This window comes from Zootoca vivipara, chromosome 17, assembly GCF_963506605.1.
Source record: "Zootoca vivipara chromosome 17, rZooViv1.1, whole genome shotgun sequence".
Taxonomy (NCBI): Eukaryota; Metazoa; Chordata; class Lepidosauria; order Squamata; family Lacertidae; genus Zootoca; species Zootoca vivipara.
In genome coordinates this window covers 1,439,898-1,462,673 of record NC_083292.1, presented here as the reverse complement: position 1 = coordinate 1,462,673, position 22,776 = coordinate 1,439,898, and the positions used below count along the sequence as shown (strand labels likewise).

Sequence of the window (22,776 nt, the reverse complement as noted above, 5' to 3'; positions counted from 1 at the left end):
AAAATATCCACCCGATGAAGTTAAACAACAGATAAACAGAGCCAGACTGATACCCAGAGAGAACCTGCTGCAAGACAGACCCAAAAAAGAAAATAACAGAACACCACTAGTAATCACATACAGCTCCTAAGTTAAAACATCACAGCGCATCATCAGAGATCTACAACCTCTCCTAGACAATGACAGTTCTCTTTCTCAAGGTCTGGGAGGAAGATCTTTCATTGCCTACAGACAGCCACCCAATCTTAAACAACTCCCCACCCACAATAATACCACCACCAGACTTAACATGGACACTGGTACCAGAGCCTGCAATAAACCCAGATGCCAACTTTGCTGCCACATACACCCGGACAACACCATTACTGGCCCCAACAACACCCAACATACCATCCCAGGACTATTTAATTGCTCATCTTCTAACATTGTGTATGCCATCAAATGCCAACAGTGCCCTTCAGCTCTCTATATTGGACAAACAGGCCAAACCCTACGCCAAAGGATAAATGGACACAAATCTGACATCAGGAACCACAAGACAGAGAAACCATTAGGAGAACACTTCAATCTCCCAGGACATTCTATACAAGATCTCAAAGTAGCTATTTTATTACAGAAAAAAATCAGAAACAGACTGGAAAGAGAAGTTGCTGAATTGCAACTCATTACCAAGCTTAAAACCATGGAGAGACCTGGTCTGAATAAAGACATTGGATTCTTATCTCATTATACATGATAAAACTTTCTTTAGCCATCTCACCCCTTGCTTTTTCCTGCAAGACCAATTGCAGTCGTTAAGAGTCGTCAACAGGTTTACCACTCCTATCAGCCAATCACCCATTCCCACCATCCTTCTGAGTAATACCCCTCCCCACCCTCTGACTATAAATAAGGGTTTGGTGACTTCTGTTTCAGTGTATCTGAAGAAGTGTGCATGCACAAGAAAGCTCATACCAATGACAAACTTAGTTTGGTCTCTAAGGTGCTACTGGAAGGAATTTATTTTATTTTTTGTTTCGACCACGTCAGACCAATACAGCTACCTACCTGTAACTAGTTCTGCAGAGAACAGTTGTTGTAAGTTTAACCCTCAAGAAGTAGTGACCTGACCATGACAAGAGAATGGTGCTAAGATCCTCACACCTTCAGATCACATCTTCCTTCTTGCCCCATTGAGAAAACCAGGGGCAAAATGCCTCCAAGCCAATGCAGAGAGCCAATAACATGTTGTGACAGTCCCACAGTCCTGAGCCATCCCAGAGCTGGTGGCCTCAGCGTGAATGAGAAATCCTCCAGGTCTGAAAGCTTGGAGGACCTCAGCACCAGCCAGCATCCAAAATTCCTCAAGACACCAGGTGCACTTTTTGACTGCCACCGTCCAATTGTGACTAAGTGAAGATGTCTTGTGGTCAGGTTTGCAGACCACCACCTCCACTATCTGGCTGGAACACAGCAGAGGTTTCTGCTGCTGCACATCCCCTGCCTGCCCCAGCATCAAAAGATGCTGCTGCTGCATGCCAACCAGCCAGCCTGCTGATCTGTGGAGATGTCTTGTCACTGTTTAATTCTGGATTGTTTTATATGATGTTTTAATGTGTTGTAAACTGCTTTGAGATTTTTTTTTCTTTAAAATATAAAGCAGTATAGAAATGAAACAAATAAAAAGAATAAGAAAATCCAGTCAGGCAAAAGAAAAAAGCTGTCTAGACAGTCTGTTATGATGACTGCAACCTAGGTTTAAGGTGCCACTTGGCAATTAGCTTATATATCTAAGTTTATAACACTGGCAACAGCTCAGCCCCATCTCTATCTGCTCAAGCAGGGAAGCTGCTAGGCAGTGAGGTGGGCAATACATCAACAGAGCCCCTACTCTGCCCTGTGTGCCCGATGCCAGGTACAGACACCCAACTGAAAAGAAGCCTCGACATGCTCACTTATGAAGGAAAACTGCCCCTTTGAAAGTCCCAGCTCATATCCTACATCCAGTTCTCCCCGTGTCAGCCAGGCCTCTGGCAAGAGAGAAGAGACAACCAGCGGAACTGCTGCACTAAGCCCAGCCCAGCCCAAGTCAAGTCAGCTCCCAGTCCAGGTTTTCCTCTCAGCCGCTGCTCGCTCCCAAGACTTCAAAGGAGAAGTATTTTTGTGCAGCCCAGCAAGGAGTGTAAACTGGCCAGCTGCTTGCAAAGCACATGGAATTAACTCTTTAGCAGCTAGCATCTTCCACCATCACTGAGAGCCAACCAGCAACAAGAAGAGGGGAGGCAGCTGGGGGAGGAGCGGGGAGCCATCTTTGATGTGGCTGACAAACCTGGGGAAAGCAAGGCAGCCAGGACTGCCCAGGTCCACCCCCAGACCTCCAGGCAGCTCCATGTTGTGCTTCAGAAAGTCAGCTCAGTGACTAAGGCAGAGTCCTCCGTTCCTCTAGCAATGCCAATAGGCAGCTATAAATAGCTTCCTCACAGGCTGGAGGTTCAAAGGACCTTAGCAATTCGCCACTTCAATGGAAAATGCCCCTCAGATCCACTCTGGTGTCACTAATCCACGCCCTGTCAAAAGGTTGAAAGGGAGGCTTGCAGTGGCCCTGCAACCCCAGTGGGGCTGCCCCCACCCACCCCAGACAGGTCCCATGGAAGGGGCTGCATGCAGTTTCTCAGCTGCTACCCTGCAAAGGAGCCCCCCACTCCTTCCTTCCAACAGCTGAGTCACCCATTTCCCTCTCTCCAGGCTGTTTCAAGGGGGGCTTGCAGTCAGCTCTTAGCTAATCCAATTCTTCCTCAGAATGGAGAGCAGGAAAAGGCTGGATTCGGCCCTCTCAGCCCAAAGGGGCACTGCCAGGCCAGGAGTATTTATCTTTGTGTCTTAGCAAAGACGTGCCGAGGTGAAGATGGCAAAATGCAGGGGTCTAGACTAGAGCTATGGCTGCCTTCACTGGAGGAAGTGTTGGGAAGGGATAGGAACTGTAAGGCAGCTTTGCATTTAAATGTTTGCCAGGCCTCTCCACATGTGACAGAGAGCTCCATGTGAATGAGAGGAAGAGAGAGATCTGGATGACCAGAATCGGGGCGAGCTGCCAAGGCCCCTGCTTCTCTCCCACTCAGCAATGCAGTCACAGGGGTGGTCATGGCCTCCCCCAGGGCAAAACAAAAACAGCACCTGCCATGCACAAGGACCAATGGCCCCTTGGTTGGAGGGGTCAAGGGGGAGAAGGCAAGGCAAGGTACACCTGCAGCAGAAAATGGCAATCACTCTTCCAGCAGCAGTGCAGAGGGAGATCCCTCTAGCCGTGGGCAAAAAGTGGACATTTCAAGAACAAAGGCTGGGCTAACCACTGGAGAGCCAGTGGGGTGTCGTGGCTCAAGGGTCAGTCTAGGTCTAGGATATGGAGGAGATCAGGGTTCAAATCCCCAGAAGGCCCCATGAAGCTCACTGGGTGACCATGGATCAGCCTCAGTCAAACCCACCTGATGGGGATGTTGTGGGGATTTAATGAGCCAAGGGGGCAGCTATCACCTCTTCAGAAAAATGGTTTGTTCGAGGGGGGCTGGGGGGGGCTCCTGCCACAGCATTGCCAACAAGGTTGCCTAAGTTACCAGCCTGTTTATGGACAGCATGGAATTGCAAGAAGTTTACTCAGAAGGAAGTCTTGCTTTAGTCACTGGGGCCTTGCCAGGTGGGGAAGAAGAAAGGATCGACCTAACCTCTTTCCACACCTTACCTGGTAGGTGGAAAGGGACATGCAGAGAGGAGGAGGAAGGAGAGTGATGCTTAGTTTTTATTAATTTGTACATTGCATTTATATCCCACCTTTTTCTCCAAGGAGCTCAAGGTGGCTAACCATTTTTCTGAAGAGGTGATAGCTGCCCCAATAGCCACCCTCTGGTGGTCTCCAGCCACATCCCCCTCCCTCCACCTGCTCTGCGGGCCCCTGCTGCTCCTCTCCTCGTGACCCTTTAGCCTTGCTCTTTCTGGCTCTCCTTGATTCCCTCAGAATCCGCCAGAGCAGGAAGGCCTGTGGCCTCTTCTAGTGCGGCTGGACTGCAGTTCCCATGCAACACAGAGGGCACCTTCTCTCCTTCACCACCCAGGAGAAAGAGGCCAACTGGAGCTGCCACCAGCTGCCTTCAGCTTCCAGGTCGCATCAGTCTAATCCTGTGCTCAGCCTCAGAACTAATTGTGCAATCAAATAAGACAAAGGGTTTGCAGTAGTTCAATAATTAAGCCAATCAATTAAAATCATTTTTTAATCCACCAGGCAGTAAAACTGTCCCTGCTGGTGGCGAGCAGCCTCTGCTAGAATGGTGCCCCAAGAATTATTTCCAAACCAAGAAATGATGGGCTTTAATTCAGAACTAGTGCTTTAACTCATATGCAGAGCAGATTAAGTTGATTGGTTTAAACAATGTGTGCACTTAATCACCCATGATCTGTTTATTTGAGTGGCAGACGTGGCTTGAAGAGATGCTTTCATCACAGTACACCAAAAGCAGGTGTGGAGTCTCTGGGGAAAGGAAAATGTCTGAGGCCAAGTCAAAAGGCAGACCCCTCCAGGACCCCATCCAGAGGAAGGTGCTCAAATTCCAAAGACACAGAAGCCTCCTGGGAGTTAACAGCGTCCTCCCAAGTCCACGGATATAAGAAGAGCCTGTTCACACAACCCAAGGGCAGGGAAGGAGACATCAAGCAGAAGGTTGCAGAATACTAATGGAACAAATACCGTATTTTTCGCTCCATAAGACGCACCTTTTCCCTCCTAAAACAGAAGGGGAAAGGTCGGTGCGTCTTATGGAGCAAAGGCAGCTGCTTTCGCGCTTCCCGCTCCCGCCCTCACCACCCTTTTGCTCAGCGGGGACTCAACCAGTGTGCCTAGGGCAGTGCCCCAGAGCACTGGCACTGCTCAAAGAATTTCTCCTGGGTGCTCCTTAGTGGCATACAAAAAGGTGAGGAGGGTCATAGAGCTCTGTGTTCTTCAAGGAGGTGGCATTATGACATAGCAAGAGGGTCTCCCTAGCCTTCTCTGATTAGGATGGCTTCACACATGCTGCTTAATTGGTGTAGGGTGTAAGGGGAGGGAAATACAGGCACCGTATCACATATTTGTGGGTACACAGCTTAGGAATCAACTTCTGCACATGGCTTCAAATGGAGTTGTATATGACCTTCACCCACAGCTGTCCACTTTGTTCTTTCCCCCCACAACTTAGACAAAAAATGGGTCATGTGTGAAAGCTTCCAGAAGAAAGGAGGAGGTGGGCAGCTGAGGAAAGCAGAAGCCTGCTGCACTCCCCCAGAGAGAAAATGGTGTGTGCAAGTGCTGCATTCCTACCCAGGACCAGGGATTTTGAACTCTGTGGCTTTTGGAGGCTCATCTGCCTGTCAGGACATCCTTGATCTGTCCTCAGTAGCTGCCCTTCTCTGTCTTGCAGCAGACAAAGTGTCAGTAGGAAAGGGGATGCCCTGACCACTCCTGTCCTTCCCCTCCTTGGCTCAGGATAAGGGGCATCTCTCAGCACAACACCCATCAATCTGGGCCAGAGGTCTGTCTTTTTAGGAGACATCTGACACATATCCCAAGACTCTGCAACTGGCAGCCAAGACTGCTGCTGGTGCTGCTGCTGCTGGGCTCATTTCTTCTGGGAGTCAACTTACAATGATCAAATTCCAAATTGTATCATCAGAGCAGTAATGAAACTCTACTATAAAGGATGCTTCAGCTTCCCAGGCAGTGCAACCTAATGCTGGCTAAACTGGGAGCCAAGGATCTGTTTACTAGAAGTGTGCCCACTCATAAGTCACCAGCAGCCAGTTAGGAGGAGAGCAAATATTTCCTTAACATCACAAACCCTTGACTCAGGTTCAGGCACTCCGATTTGGATTAGGACCGAAAGCAGCTCTCAGAAGCCTCGACAAGACCACTCGCAGAGTCCTGAAAGGCATCTTCAATGCCCTTAGGGAACTGAGAGAGTTGAGGGGAGAGAGTGAGAGAAAGAAAGAAGGGGGGAGTCACCCACAAAGCTCTCGGTAAGGCACCTGCAGAAGCCAAGGACAGTCACCAACCCCACGCCTGCATCTGACACCAGGTCCCACTGTACCACAAGGGCTTTAAACTGAGAGATACTCATAAGTCATCTGTGGCTTCCATGACTTTGGGATAGGAGCCAAACTCTCAAACCCAGACCAAAAGAAGGTGGCCTCCCTTCCAGCTCCCCAGAACGTGGAAGAGGGGTTCTCCCAGCTTGACACTAGGAGAAAGATGCCCATTTGCAAGATAGCAGATCACTGGTGCAGACAACACAGACTGGAACCAAGGTTGGTGTGTGGCTAGGCAACATTCAGATCCCCAAGGCAGTCGCGATACTCCAGAAAGGTATTCTGCCAACTACCAAATCAAAGCAATCCGCTGCTCTGTGTCAGACAGGATCAAGTGGCCAGCAGCCTAAGCAAGCTTTGCTCAAGGGCACTTGCCAGTCCCGGGTATGAGGAGTAGCAAGGCCTTGGGCAAGAAGAATTCCAGGAGGGCACCGATTCATCGGAACAAGAATGGAACAAGTGGGTGATTTGGAGTGGTGGCCGCTGAACCACCCAAGACCACAGCACATCACGCCTATGGTGGGAAGAGCGTTGTCTGCCTCTCTGCCACCTTTTCTGCAAAGGCAAGGCAAGGGAATTTCCATGTCCTTGAGTTGTCCACAGGCTATTCGTGTTGTGCCTGATTTCCATACACAGCTGTGGCTTAATGTTCTGCTATAACATTCCACACGCTAACCTAATACTGCCCCCACCCACCCAGCCCCAGTGCCTTTTCCTGGTCCCTGGTCCTCCTGCCCACTCCCTCTACAACCAGACACTCTGGCCTCACTCTCCATGCAATTCTCAGCAGCCTCAATGCAACTCCCAGTTACTTGCATTTCAAAGTGCTCTCTGCTCAGACACAGCCTGACTGTTCCAGAAGTGTCATTTAGCTTCAAATGTCAGTGAAAGCAGGAAATTAAAAGTGGTTATGTGTGATATGCTCTGTTTTTAACTGCAGTGTTTATTCTTGGCTGCCCATACCATGGTTATTCCATAAGAACTCAAAATGAGCCTGCCACAATAGCCTCCCTGGCTCCACCCTGTTACTGACACAACTTGCTCACACGTTATGGAGAATCCAGGCAACATTCCTGCCAAGCCAAGCTGTCCTGAGTTTTCCTCAGCATTGCCATTCCTCCTACTTGTCAGTGCTGTTTTGGAGAACATCAAGGTTGCTGAATTACAAGTTGAATTGTGAACCCATTACAGGTGAGTTTAGCACAACTGTCTTACCTGGTGTGGAGGACTAATCTGGACAGGATTGCTAATGCAAAAGCTCACTTTTCTATCTCCTGTGCTTCACCTCTGGGGAAGGTCCTCTCTCTTTCACTGCTACCTTCTAATTTCTTAGAATTACAATTACTTTGGACTTCACTAGTAGCACACCCTCATGCCCTTATAGAATGACCTACTCTACTTCCCTGAGCATCAAGATCAGCCTCCAAGGCCTTTCCCAAGTCTCTCTCAGATCAGAAGCAGGGCAGACAGGAACTAGAGAAGGGGCCCACCAATCTCTGGGCTCTGTCCCCTGTGAAGCTCCTCTCATGCTTCACCAGTTTTCTGTTGGGACCTGGTGGTCAAGATCTTTTTATTTGCCCAGGACTTTTAGATCTATCAGCCTGAAAGGGTGTCAGTGTATTTTTTGTAATTTATTTCAAACACAGGTTGCTCTGAGAACCTGCTGACTGAAGGGTGGAAAAGACTGTAAATAAAATAAAGTAAAAGGGGGAAATGCCCCTCAGAGCTAGAGCTGGAGGAGCAGCAGCAGCACCTGGCTGAGGAAAGGGAGAACACCTTCTGCAGGTAAGGAGGGCTATGTACCACCACTAGCCCAGCCCAGCATCTGGACTGCCAATGCCTCCATGAGAGCTAAACATTCACCTGGTCCAACTTCCTGCTCTCACAGTGGCCAAACAAATACCTCTGAGAAGCCAACAAACAGAGCCTGATCACAACAGCACCCTCTTCCAGCAACAAGTACTGAGAGCCACACCACCTCTGATATGCTGGGCATAGGATACGGCCATCATGGCTAGTAAAACACTGATAAACAAATTCATGGAAGATAAAGCTAATTCTCTCTAAGTAGGTGCCAGTGCCACATTTTGCGGAAGAAAATCCCACAGGGCCTGGAAGAAGCCAGCTCTGAATCCTGCAATATGGAGGTGCTGCAGGTTCCAGAGTCTCTAGATGATGGGTCAATTGCCTGCTTTGTTTGAGTCATACACCCCCTGAAAGAGCAGGGTCCACACTCTGTGCATGCCCCTGGATCCATGTCCATCATAAGAGACATAGATGACCTCACTCAGTGGCTTGGACCAGCTTCAAGTGACAAGATGGATAGGGTCATTTCTAGGCTGGGAAAACCTAATTCAACACCGTTGTCTCTGCACTGGTGACCTCCAGGGTGGATCACTGCAAATGGCTTTTCATAACAAGAATTCAAAGCTGAAAATGAATGAACTGTAGCTAAAATATTACATTCATTTTTCACATGGTCTAGTCCAGGCATGTCCAACAGGTAGATCATGATCTACCAGTAGATCACTGGATGTCTGCAGTAGATCACTGGTAGATCATTGGCTCCTTCCAAAGAAGCTGAAGAACTGTGGCTCCCCTAAAAAAAAAGCTCAACATTTTACCTCCTCCCTGAAAAAACTCAACAACTTTGAGCTGAACCCAAAAAAGGAGGTAGATCACTGTCAGTTTTTAACTCTGAGTAGATCGCAGTCTCTTGAGAGTTGGTCACCCCTGGTCTAGTCAGTGGGTAGGCAAACTAAGGCCCAGGGGCCAGATGCGGCCCAATCACCTTCTAAATCCGGCCTGCAGACGGTCCGGGAATCAGCATGTTTTTATACGAGTAGATTATGTCCTTTTATTTAAAATCCATCTCTGGGTTATTTGTGGGGCCTGCCTGGTGTTTTTACATGAGTAGAATGTGTGCTTTTATTTAAAATGCATCTCTGGGTTATTTTGGAGGCATAGGAATTAGTTCATCCCCCCCAAAATATAGTCCAGCCCCCCCCCACAAGGTCTGAGGGACAGTGGACCGGCCTCCTGCTGAAAAAGTTTGCTAACCCCTGGTCTAGTCTTTCCCCTGCCCGCCCCCCTAATATTCTTAAGAGGGTCTCTTCTCCAGTCTTCAGAGAGTAGCTGGAAGTGGAGAAGCAGAAAAAGGCCCTCCTTTCATTCCACTTTGCAGTTTTAATCTGAAATCTTAGGCACAGTACTGTTCCCAGAGCTCAGAAACTACTTGCGCTAATGAAATTCCCTGTCACAAAATGCATCTAGAACAAAGGGAGTTTTGAACACTGATAGGAAGAGATTAATAAATGAAAATAATAATAATAATAATAATAATAATAATAATTTAACTATGCCTGCCAAATGTCTTGAAATACAACTCCCAATGGCCAGCATGGCAAATGGTCAGGGTTTTGGGGCATTGTAGTCCAACGCTTCTGGAGGACACCAGGTGAGGGCAATATAGTGTCAAATACTTGTCTTTGTCTGTCTGGAATATCCTGACTTCACTGGGTTCTAGTATGATGAGGGAAGGCAGGCTGGGGGGGGGTGCTTCTTCAAACTTGCATAATTTTTTACACCCCTCTATCCTGTCTCTTCCCTTTACTTGCCTTTGTTTCTAGACTTGGCAATTAGTTTAGTTTGATTAAACTTCTTAGATACCTTTTCTAAAGAGAGACTCAAGGTGCAACCAAGCTCATATGGAGGGGGCATGTCTCTCACCCTCCCTCTCCTTTAGCTAGTGCACACTACAGCTGGGGCAGTTTCCAGCGCCATCAGCATTTATTCTGTGGTGTTGCTAGGGCTGGCCCTCCCTGGGATTCCCCCAAGGTTCAGGCATCCAACTCCTTCACACAAACACCCTCAGCCGTCCTCCCACCCCCCCACCCCCCTGCCTTGCTTCATGTTCGCCCTGAATCGTTCTGACTTGGGGAGTGGCCAGCAAAATGTTGGACCAGCTTCAAGCACAGAAGTTGGTACAACTCAGATCAGGCTAACCAGCCACATGGTGTTCACACAGGACTACAGTTCCACTTGCAGGCTGGCAGGGGAGGGGGCTGCTCCCAAGAGGCCTCTTGCCTCATTTTATTCCCCCCCCCCTTTCCCATTTTCCACAGTGCCCAAAATAAACAGCACGTCCACAAAGGATACAAGATGAAAGGAAGAACTTCAGTTTCAGTATAAAGAAGTGCAAGCTGGAGTGATCTGAAGCTGCCTATAAATATGCAAGATCAAAGCCGGTCCTGTTAAATTAAAAATGCTGTCACACAGATAGGAACTAGCCTCTAGCACTGCCGGCTGCAACATGCGAGCCTCTGATCTGAGGCAGAGAGGATCAGCGCCCCAAGAAGCTGCATTCACCAAAAGGAAAAAAGGAAAGTGGAAAAAGAATTTCACCACCAGCAGATGAGTTTTAATAAGGATATTAAATAGCTTATATGCAAGTTATTAGAAACTTAACTCTTTCAAGACAGCCTCAGGGCTTTGCAGAGGAGGAGGCGCTAGCAATTTTCCAGGCTCCAGCAGGCCCCTTCCAAGTCAGAATATGAAGCAGCCACAGCAGCTATATGGCGTAGCTGCAGCACTGCAGGACCCCCTATCAAAGCAGGAAGCCATGGCTGTCCTGGGAAGGGACACCTGGAGACACAAGGGATGGATGTCACTGCAAAGCAGAGACAGAGAATCTGTTCCGCCACATCCCCACATGACAATGAAGAGAGAGTTGGCAGGTGCCTATTCCTTTCAACCTGGATAAAGCAAAAAGGCAAGTGCTGAGGTCAGACTAGTACCGTAAATGCAATTCAGGAGCCCAGGTGGTCAAACCAGCTCACCCTCTTCAACCATTTATCACACCCTCTTCTTCCCACACTGCAGCTCTCCTCTTTTTGCCTGATGGTGGCGGAGGGACTAGATGAAAAAAGCAATGGGCCAGCTTTGGGAGCACTTGGGTGCAAAAGAGTTTATAAGTCCAGTTCAATGAACCAAGAGCCTGGTAAAGAATCTCCCCCTTATACTTTCTTCCTCTGCTCCTCTGGCTGTAAGGGCCACCCCTAGACCAAGCCATGGCTGGTCCCAAGAGGAGCAGCTCATAGATTTGCTGATCATCAGAAATGCAGCACCAACAGTGCCAACATCAAAGCATCACTTCCTTTTTCCAGTTAAAAGCAAGATAGAAAGACCTGGAGTGTACAGGCATCCTGGCATGCAAAGCCACAGACATCCACAGGTAGGCCAGTCAGTTGGTTCCCTCTCTCCAAAACAAAGCATGAAGTCCAGCCAGCCCCAATGTCTGCTGCAGGACTAGAAACATAGGCAGCACTCTGCAGCTGAGCTCCTGTTTTCCAGCATTGGCCTCTGACAAAGGCATCACCTTTGACAGAATGCCCAACTCTGCACCCAAGAGAGGATCCAGCTTTTCAGGAGTATCTTTTTCACCATGCTTACAGGTGAAACTCGGAAAATTAGAATATTGTTGAAAAGTGCATTTATTTCAGTAATGCAACTTTTTATTTTTATTTTTACAAATGCTTTCTTTTGGAAATTCCACAGTAATAAAACAAATAGTTACAATAATACAAAAATAAACAAAAATAAACATCGCTATTACATTTCATTTATTACATTCCATTTATAATTGACTTAGAGAGAACGACTGACAATGACAACAAATAAAGGCTTGACATATCTTGCTTTGCATGTCATGCATCTATCTCATATATTGGTATCACCTTTTAAGTTGCATTACTGAAATAAATGCACTTTTTGACAATATTCTAATTTTCCGTGTTTCACTTGTCTGTCAAGACCGGTAGACCTTACTCACATTTAACTGCTCTTGTAAGCCAAACTTAAGCTGCAGGATTCCCAGGGGAACAGGAAAATACCTGCTCAAGGGCTATTGAGCATTGAGACGCTATGCTGGGCTTTGCAGGACCAACCATCAGTGTGCAGAAAACAGGGCCCAGAGGTTTCCACCACATCAGAGGCTCCCCTGCTGTCATCCAACAGGCAACAATCCTCATATACTGCAATAGCAGCCCGTAATCAGGACTTGCAAATGGCAAAATAAGGCAGCATTGAAGGAGGTTGCACCTGACCAACATTTCTAAATAACTGCTTGAAAACATGTTCCTAAAACAAAAGTATCAACCTGGGAGTTGCGAGAAGCTTAAAGGTTTCACCGCCATGGTTTATCCTCCTCTTCAGATATGCACAACCCGCATCTGAGGCACACTAATGACAAACCCTGGAAGTAGTTGGTCTGACCCAAGAGGCACACACATCCCCCCCCCGAGCAGCAACTCTGCCACTTGCACAGTCAACATGCTCTGCACCATGACTCCTAAGGTGCTTCACACACCACGGCCATTCAGGCTGAGCAGGTGAACTCCTGCCCCACTCACATAGATGGCCAAGGCTTCCCCGCCAAGAACCTAGCCTCAAAACTGGAAGAAATGTACACCATGGGGGAAGCAGATGCTCCGTGCAGCCCAAAGAGCTGCCAAAACCAGGGGCCACACCCAGCCTCCTTGTCACTTGCACAGCCGTGCTGCCCAGCATCATTTCCTTGCCACTTGCCTGCCTGCCTGCCTGCCAGGAAGAGTCAAGGGTTTCCTTTGACACATACAGAAGGAGTGAGTAAGACACCTCTGGCAGGCAGCTGCACTCATCTCACTCAAGCTTCAGCAGCGAGAAGGGAAGATGCCATTTTGGGCCCACCTGGAAGACAACCCTCCTCCATTGCTTTTTATTGCGCATTCATGATTATTTGTGCTATTGGGGCAGTCATATGCAGCCCCACTTTCAAAGCTGGCTGCACCTATAAAAGGTTCTGGGCAGCCACTCTGCTGCAAATGTTCTGGTTTATTTTTGTCCTGCTTTTCTTGTGCTATAGCCTATTCAGACCCCAATAATGTGGCAGTACTAGGGAAGCACTGCAGAGCAACGAAGAAAGCAGAATAAACCCACCACTAACGTCAGTAACACATTGCAGGATACACCCACCATAAAACAGTGTCTGGAGGAGCCCTTAGTACAACAAAAGCCAGTTTGGGGCCCAGCCCTGGGAGATGGAGGCTTCCCCTGCCTTTTCCTTGCTGGAAGAGCTACATGGCTGGACAAGAACTTCAGCAGAGGTCCAACATGTGTGACACGTCTGAGCAGGTGCCCACAATTCCTTCAAGAGCTGCTAAGAGAGACACTTTCAGTCCTATGTACCTGCTTGACAAAAGCCCTTGGTAGCATTCGCTACAACACCAGCAGCTTGCAGAGGATGGGCTGAGACAGACTCCTTCTCTGCAGGCTGGCCAGATTCTGGGGGAGGGGGGGCAGGTTCCCCCCCTCTCCAAAACAGGGCCACTACTGGCTGGACTTCATTAACGCAAAGTTAGAAACATGGACACTTTTGCCACCTGAGCTGCTGTTGCGCTTTTGAGTAAAACAGAGCTGGTGCCCTCCACATGTTTGGACTACAACCTCCAACAGAGGCTGATGGGAGCTAAAGTCCAAAACATCTGGCGGGCACTGGCTTGGGGAGGGCATACCGGACAAAAAAATTCTTGTCGGGCACTTTAATTTGGGAGACAAAGGCTCTCTGTTTAACAGGATAGGACAAAAGCATGTTTAGAAACTAACGGGAGGAATGAGGCATTTTTCATTAAAACACGCAGGCGCTGCATGCTTCTGCGATTCAGGCTGAGAGCCAAAACCACCTGGCTTGGGGCGCCTCCGTCCACCCAGCAAAGCGCCTTCCTCTTCGCCCTACTCCAAGGAGGGTTTCGGATTGCCCCCCAGAACTTAGCAAGTGCCCCCACTCACCCACAAGGCGTCCCCCACAGCACCCTCGGCTTGCAGGCCAAGCCGACCGCCAGGAACCTGCAGCACCTGCCCAAGCCCTCCCGGCCAAGCCGTCGCCTCCCGTCCCCTCCGCGGTGCCCTCCGCATCTCCGTCGCACGGCGACCAGGCGGGCCCGAAGCCTACGCGAAGAGCCCGGAGCCCCGCCGGCAGCCCTCTGGACCCAGCAGGAGCACCACGGCCCGGAGCCAGGCCGCCGCACGGGCCCGCCTTCCCAACTCCAGCGCCCGCGCAGAGAATCAGGCACTCTGCAGATGCTCAGAGGCCCCTCCCCGCGCGGGAAGGTCAACGGAGGGCCGCCTCTTGCCCAGCGAGGCCTGCAGAACAACGGCCTGGTCTAGCCAGGCGCCCGCCCGCCCGCCGGGGACCTTCGCGGCCAACCGGACGGACTCGACGCCGGAGCCAGGCAGCGCTGCCTGCCCCTGAGGCGCCTTTCCGCGGCCGCTGCTGCTCGTCCTCCTCCGCGGTCGCGGGCTCACCTGCACGATCTCGCCCTCGGCGCTGAGCGTGGCCCCTGCACGGGAGAAGCGGCCCTGCAGCCCCGTGGTGTAGGTGGTGTAGTCGCCGCCGGGGCTGGACTCGAAGAGCACCACCTCCACGAAGGCCGTCTCCTTGGCCAGCGCCGCCGCCGCCATCCTCGTCGCGGCCGCCGCCAGCAGCGCCAGCAGAAGCAGAAGAAGCCCCGGCGGGGAGAAGGGAAGCGCCGGCCCCGCGAGAAGCCTCATCGCGCCGCCTGGCCCACCGCGCCGACCACGGGCAGCAGCAGCGCAGGAGGCGGCGGCGGCGGAGGCGGCGCCCGGTGGAGGCCACGCATCGCTCCCGCTGCGGCTGGCCCTGCCCGCCCGCCCGCCCGCTCGCCTGCCTGCCTGCCTGCCTGCGGCGGCTCCGACCCCCAAAGCGCGGCGGCGGCGGCGGCGCCTCCTGTTCCTGGCCGGGCTCGGCTGGCCTCCGGTCCTCCGGCTCCCTCGCCTCGCTTCTCTCGCTCGGCGGCGGCGGCGGCGGCGGCAGCGGCTGCCTCCCTCTCTCCTTCTCTCCCTCCCTCTCTCCTTCTCTCCCTCCCTCTCTCCTTCTCTCCTCCCTCCCTCCTTCTCTCTCTCTCTCTCCCTCCTCGCTCTCCTTCTCCGCCCTGCCGAGCCGCTTCCCTTTCATCCGCTCCACGTGACGGGGACCGCGGGGTTATCTCCGCCTCCGACTCGCCTCGCTGCTCACCAGCGCAGCCCTCCCTCCCCGGCGCTGCTGCGGCCTGGGCTGGAGAGACAGAGAGAGAGAGCCGCCTCTTCGGCTTCCCGGACCAGCCGCCCCCTGGCCGCGCGGGGGGCAGAGCGGCAGAGGCGGGCGCCGGGCGGGGTATTGCCGGGACGCCTCCAAGCGCACACCGCTCCGCGCCCGGAGCCACCAGGCCGAGCGTGGCGCGGCCGGAGCACGAGGCGCGCCAGGTGCGAGGCGGCCCCCCGGAGGGCTTCTGCGGGAAGCTGCTGCTCGGCTGCCTTTTCCTGAAACGTCGGGGAACGGAAGGCGGCCTCGTGAGGAGCCCGGGGACCGTCGTAGCTAGGATTTGGGGGGGGGGCTAGAACCTCAGCTGAGTATTTTGTATAGATTTACTTGATTGGGGGGCTGCCCCCCTTTACGCCCATGGGAGCGTCCAGGCGCCAGGAGGAGGCCAGCGCCCCAGAGAAGGAAGAGAGGTTGGGGGGGGGGGCTTGCTAAGCCTTGACCCCTCCAGTGCTCCCACCTGGTCTTCTTCTTTGGCGATCACTCTTAGCCGAGTAAGATTGTCTTCCATAAACACGGTTTTAACAAGTGACTGTGGCTCCCACCTGATACAGCGAGGGTGGCTGCCGCCCTGCTGACAGAGTTCTCCAGGGGTCGCTGCTTGGCCCCGTATGGAGGCATCTCTGGTCAGAAGGCAGCATCTGCAGCGGTTCCAAATTGGGGGAAGAGGGTTCCTCCAGATGGACTCCCTGCCCCTAATTCCCACATAGCGGGGGGGGGGAGGGTCACCCAGGGGCTTCTGTGTCACACCAGTGGCCACTGCAGATCCTGCCCCTTTACCTGGCTGATCCTCAGCCAAGGAAGTGGAGAGATGAGGGTAGGCAGGTGACTGAGAAGGTGTACCTGCGAGAAGAGGCCTCCACCTCTCCAACCACCCCAGGGGGAAATAGAAACAGCCACCCTACCTGGCCTGTCGGATGGATATGGTTTCCCCCAGTAATGTCTCCATACAGCAACCTCCCTTGGGTACTTCCTCAGCCCAAAGCACCACTGAATTCCCCCAAAAGGGGCCTAGACTGGCCGTTTTCCTTTCTTCCTCTGGGCTGGAAGGAACTTCTGTTTTACGCACCTGCCACCCACCACCTTCTCCTCGACATTGCCTGGAGTCTCCCTGTTTCCTAGTGCAGCTGACTGTTCCTGCTATGGCTGCCATTCTTCTGGAATTTGCCTGCCCCCTTTCCCCCACTGCGGTCCATCAAGGAGGGGGCTTTGGCCAGGTGGCTCTGTGTCCTCTGCCTCAGGCCCCAGAAGATCTGCCAAATTCTCTCTTGTTGCAAGCGTTTTAATTGAAATGACATTCAAGGTAACTCCTAGCCAAATGGCATGGGATTAGGAAGCAGGAAGCCCTATCCCACCTTTGTTCCTCCAAGCAGCTCAAAGTGGCAGGCGTGGTTCTCGCTCTCCCTGTTTTATCCGTGAAGTAAGTTAGATTGACAGACGGACTGGCTCAAGGTCACCCAGTGAGCTTTATGTCTCAGAGTAGAGATTTGAACCCAGCTCTCCCAAGCCCTTGATCTGAAATGGCTCAACTCAGTTATGCCATCCCCACTGCAAATGCCACAGAATAGCTGGAAGCTGGCCCTTCACAACATGGGTGCAGTCGGGGGGCAGCTGCCCCCCAAATCAATAAAAATCAACATAAATAACTAACTGAGGTTCTGGGGGGCCCCCAACAAAAATCCTGGGTACGCCCATGTTTCTTAAATGTTTTCCAGCCTACTGTCTCAAGAAGACCCACTTGCAGGAGGATCTCTGGCTTTGGGTGGGTCAGCTTGGGGTTCATAGGCAGGAGCCCCTGCCCCTCACGGCTGCTCAAATGTTGACACATGGAGGGGCCTTTCTGGGTCCAGGGTAACATTCCCCGGAGCAAGGGGCTTGCTGTGTCTGTTTCCTTCTGTGGTTTCGGGCTCTTAAGATGGTCTCATGTGGACTAGTCGTTATACAGATTCCTATATGTATAAACCACCCCAGCAGGTGGAATGGGGGCAGTGGACCAGGCTTAGCTGTCATGAAGAAGCTGCCAAGTTTTGTTACATAAGTTTTAGCTGGACTTTGAGCTGCTGCTTTGTTTTTCCCTTCTGACACCAACTTTCAAAGGTTCTCTTCATAGTGAAAACTAAATGGAATTGCTTGGCCAGTGATAGGTTAAATGTAGTCTTTAAAATGGTCTTCAGATTAGATAAATAGGTCCCTGTGGGTGTTGCAGTGGGTGAGCTGCATGCCCTGAGTTGTATTTAGAGCAGGCATAGGCAAACTCAAGCCCTCCAGATGTTTTGGGACTACAACTCCCATGATCCCTAGCTAACAGGACCAGTGGTCAGGGATGATAGGAACTGTAGTATCAAAACATCTGGAGGGCCAAGTTTGCCTATGCCTGATTTAGAGGCATGGAAGGGTTCTGGGAGGAAGAGGAAGGTGTGAGAAGACAGAGCCAAGGCAGTGGGAGTGGGGCCAAATAGGCTAGTTTTCAGTTTTGCGCCGCTCCTGAAATAAAGACGTTTCCAGCCCTTATCTCTGGTTTGTAATTCCCACTATGGTACATACATCTATATAGGTCTGAGGAAGGGTTGGGCAACTTGTGAATGATGCCCACAGCCCTGGAAGGAACTTGATGGGTCAAGGTTGGAATCTGGGTGGTGGATTTCATATGAAACATTTAAAGTAAAGCCTTTTCAATTATAATAAGTCTTAAATAGGTAAAGGTAAAGATACCCCTGACTGTTAGGTCCAGTTGCGAACGACTCTGGGGTTGTGGCGCTCATCTTGCTCTATAGGCCGAAGGAGTCGGCGTTTGTCCGCAGACAGCTTCCGGGTCATGTGGCCAGCATGACTAAGCCGCTTCTGGCGAACCAGAGCAGCGCACGGAAACGACGTTTACCTTCCCGCCGGAGCGGTACCTATTTATCTACTTGCACTTTGTGCTTTTGAAGTGCTAGGTTGGCAGAAGCAGGGACCAAGCAACGGGAGCTCACCCTTGTCCGGGGATTTGAACCACTGACCTTCCGATCGGCAAGCCCTAGGGTCAGTGGTTTAGACCACAGCGCCACCCGCATCCCATAATAAGTCTTAATAACAGCCAATATATTTAGTGGGTCCTCATGATGTGAGGCCCTAAGACAGTGGTTCTCAAAGGGTGTGGGGCAGTACACTGGTGTAGCAGAAGAGGATGGCAAGTGTGGGATGATTCAAGGGCCATCGGAAATATAGTATTTTATTTTATTTTATTGCAGAATATTGATAGATACCTTTTCAAAATGAGAGTAAGAGCATCAAGTGATACTGAGGACAATCGTAGTCGTGTTTTCCAATCTATTTCTTTTCAATAAGCAACTTGGTGTGTTGCGAGCAAATTTTTATTCTGAAAGTGTGGTCCAGATGAAAAAGTTTGAGAACCACTGTGTTAAGTTATGCTGTACTTGGCTTGCACCCCTGGACTTGTTCTTCTCCAGCCGATGGAACCCAAGTGAGCAGAGAAAGGAAAGGTCATTGCTGTGGAGCCTATCAAGCTCTCTGATAGGAAGTGTGGGAAAGGTATCCCCATTCACCACCTACCAGCAACAAATAAATTGGCAAAGCACCAGACACATCCAGAACAGGCCATTAGAATTGTGCAGGGTTGGCTGGCACTGAACACTTTGACGCCTAACCTATATAAAACTGAACTGTTCTCCCATGTGTTGGCGATGGTATCCCACTAGGGACATATCAGCACATGTGGTGGGAATATCCCAGAATAGGAAAAATGCATTTACAAAAATATTTTTGATTACAAGGAAGATAGTCTCCGTGACCACAGGACTGGCACTACTTAACTTACATAGTCCTGTTATGTTGCAATTAGAAACAAAGAACTCATAACACATCTATCAATTACTGCAAGAACAACTATTATTGACTATGAATCAATGATATACAGTAATGCAATTTGGAAAACAGCATTACTGGAAAAACTAAGTAGCATATTACTGGAAAAATATAGAGGCATATGGTAGAACAGTAACCAAAGTACTGGCATACAAAATCAAATCAAACTTTATTTGCATAGCTGATGGGCCATAGCATCAAAAAGACAAACAAACACCAACACAAATACATTACAAATATGGTTACCAATAAAACCTATTAAGCCTATTAAAACCCAAGGTAAAAGCTGGGTTGTCATTCAGTCGATATCCCTCTTTCCCATGGGCGGCAACCTTCTCTCTGGTATAATGTTCTGGGCCGGTTAAATGTAGAGTCCAGCCAAATTGAAATATTGTGAATATAGCCTCGGGAGGATGGTCAGGACATTATTATAAGCAGGGGATAATAAATACAGTAAAAGTGAATTAAAAATATCATTCCTTGAAACTTGGCATGAATAAAAAGAATAAAATCCTAGGCGGGGGATCCAGATAACTACACTGTTGTCATTCAAATAGCAGCTCTCGGTCTCATTGCTCTCCCGATAAATCTGGCAACCTTCTCTGTTATCGAGCTGTTCCGGTCGGCTAGGAGTGAAAACAAATTGGCTTCACATGAGCGGCCCGGGATGGCAGATAGTAGCGGCGTGATGGTCTCATCCCTCAGGTCTTTATATAGGGGGCAAGACAAGAGAACGTGTGACACAGTCTCTACGTAGCCGGATCCACAGGGGCAAAGCCGGTTCTCGATTGGAATTTTTTGGTATCGACCTTCAAGAACAGCTGAGGGTAACATATTTAGTCTGGCCAGCGTAAAGGCCCAACTAAATTTTGGGATGGTTAGGTTAGACAAATATGGTGCCCGAGAGTCAAAGTGGGAGGGGGGCAGATAATCATACCAAGCACTAAATTTCTTAATAGAGGCCAGATTATTCTGCTGTTCGATATCCTTCAAGCGCTGGTCAATAAGGGTTTTTGCCTTGGGGAGACCCATTTTAAGTAGGTGTTGTGCTTGGAAGCCACATGTTAGTAGTTTTTGATGCACTGCTTTGGACCACAGACTTCTGTGTGCATCCCATGTAACTAGGGACAATAGGCCGGATGGATTTAAGTTTAAGCGAAGCCAATAATTAGCCAGGTCCGAGTTTCGACAGAGGGGAGGGTCAGCCTCCAATCGTAGGGCCATGTTTGGTGCACATGGCGGGACGGCTAGAATCTGTCTTAAGAATTTAGATTGGACCGTTTCAAGTGTGCTACAATTATTTCCTGTCCAGATTTGGGCCCCATAGAGTAATTGCGCCAAAGGTTTTGTTTGAAAATATGCCTGCCTTCCTTCGTATAGTAAAAGCGAGACAGTAACTTGGCACTTTGGGATGCTTTTTCTCTAGCGTATTTATGATGAGCCTCCCAAGACCCTGAGGTATTTGGAAATTTTGACTTGTTCTATTGGCTGATTGTCCATCTCCCATCTGTGTAGTCTGTGTCTCCTAGCGAAGACCATGACTTTGTTTTTTTTGGTGATTTACCACCAGTTGGTCTCTCCTACAATAGGCTGAGAATTTTCCTAGTAGCCTTTTGAGGCCTACTTTAGTTTGTGATAGGAGAACCGCATCGTCCACATTTGCCCCTATAAAGGAGTGCTGAGATTGATTTTTCAGCCAGCTTAGGGGCATGAAACTGGGGCTGTTAGGTATTTGACCATGTCGTTTATGTATAAATTGAATAAGGCCGGGGGTAAGATGCAGCCCTGCTTGACTCCTTTGGTGGCTGGTACAGGGCCAATTAGTTGCCCGTTAACTGAGGTTCTTACATACAGCTTGGAGTCTTTGTATAGGCTTTTTATCAAGAATAGTAATCTTTTGTCAATGCTGGAAGTGTTCAATTTGGCCCAAAGTTTGACTCGTGAAATTGAGTCGAAGGCCGCCTTCAGGTCAATAAAGGCTGCGTATAGAATCTCACTGGGGGGAACAATATTCCATGCATCTTCCTCATCTTCTTTAAAGTCAATTACATTGTCCAAGACTGATGATTGTTCTTCTTGCTTCTCTTCATTCTCTATTGAAATTAATCCTTTTTCGCTGTCCACACAATTCTGTTTCCTTTCATGCATTTCACACAACTGTATATTACTTTCACGCAACAATACCGTATATTATTTTGCAGCAATTCATTTCTCAAGTCCAAAAGCAATTCCAAAAGTCCAGGCCATCAGGCTACAGGCAGACATCCTGCTCATCTCAGATTTCATGAGAACAGAGCAGGAAGTGGCACAGATCTTATTTCCAAAAACATCAGGGACCCAGTTTATATCCAAACTGGTTATACTCTCATTTTTAATTCTTCTTCATATCTTCAAATTCTTGTGACCATTTGTGAAAAGAGCATTTATCAAACTTCTTATACCCAGCTTTATATTTTGCGCTCTCTTCAAAATTGACAGTTCTCAACTTCAAAGAGGTAAACAAATTCCTTTCTATTGTGATATCATAATGGCGGCTCGCTGATCCCTCCAGGGACCCAACTCCAGCTTCCGGGGGGGGGGGCTTTCCCCAGTCCAAATTTAAAATTTTAAAGGGATTTTAGTGGATTCAGCGCTTCTCCCCCTTACCCTGCTTCAGTGGGAAGGTATTGAGCCCAATCCTTGGTAATTGAAAAGTTCCTATCAGTCTTTCCGGCTACAGGCAAATTAAAGAGTTCTCTCAATGGGGGAGATGGGCTTCCTGTTTAAATCTCCTCCTGTGGCCAATTCTTTTCAATTTAATTTTTTCCCCTTAAATTTCTTTCTGTTACGGTGTCCAGTGTCTTCAAATCCTTTTTTTGGGGTGGGGAATCCACCACTCCTCTGCTGCCAGCACGGAGCTTCGCTCTGTGAGGGTAGCGATATACTTGAAAATGGCGTCCGCGACTCTCACTACGCTCACTCTTGGAGCTCTTAAAAAGAGCTTATTGGGGGGGCAGAGGAGTCACTTTGGGGTGCAGTCAAGCTCTCACGCCCCCAGAAAGCTCAATCTGGGGTTCTTCTGGGGGGCCGCATTGCTCTCGCGGCTCACCCCCCCTCACAGAGCCAGGAACCTCGGAGCTCAAAGATTCCTCGCCAATCAGTGATGGCGGTAGACCGAAAGTCCAATACTGTACATTATTTTATATTTGTAATAACTAATAAATTTGGTATATACACTGACACAGTTTTGTTAATCAGAAACATTTATCTGCGTGTTGTTTTTTAATTTTTTATGTGATTGTTGCATGCCATATGCTCTATGTGTAAACAAAGCTATACTGTATCTCAATGCAACCATGTTAAACAATTTAAAAATGCAAATGAATAAAAACTACCTTACAAACAAGAAACAAATAAATTGACGAAGTCAAATCCTTTGTTGATGGAGTGGATCCTTAAAGAGAAAGACACATGAGATTGCCAACTTTGTGGCTCCAGCCGAGTCATGTTAAGAGCAACGTCACCTGTGGCCTAGCAGTCTGTCATGGAGCTTGCAAGGCTACAGGTGCCTGACAGACAAGTAGGTTGCCTGAGACAACTATATTTGCAACCCCAAAGAGGAAGAGCCAATAGCAACTGGGTCCTTGCTTTAAAGAAAAAACTAAAGTTTAATTATTGCAAAGGTTGGACTAGATGACCCTCAGGATCCCTTC

At 49.5% G+C, this 22,776-nt stretch overlaps 1 protein-coding gene across 2 annotated transcripts in view; it reads right to left on the bottom strand.

Moving 5' to 3' along the window:
* The window catches only part of ZNRF3 (zinc and ring finger 3), a 74,983-nt gene extending 59,984 nt beyond the window's left edge, over positions 1 to 14,999 (bottom strand). Inside the window, exon 1 of one of the 2 annotated variants that reach the window (XM_035098012.2) lies at positions 14,428 to 14,999. In XM_035098012.2, the coding sequence (XP_034953903.2) occupies positions 14,428 to 14,673 (246 nt within the window). In that variant the 5' untranslated portion in view covers positions 14,674 to 14,999. The remainder of the gene's footprint in view (positions 1 to 14,427) is intronic. The other variant, XM_035098013.2, reaches the window with a different exon arrangement.
* Positions 15,000 to 22,776: the final 7,777 nt, after the last annotated feature.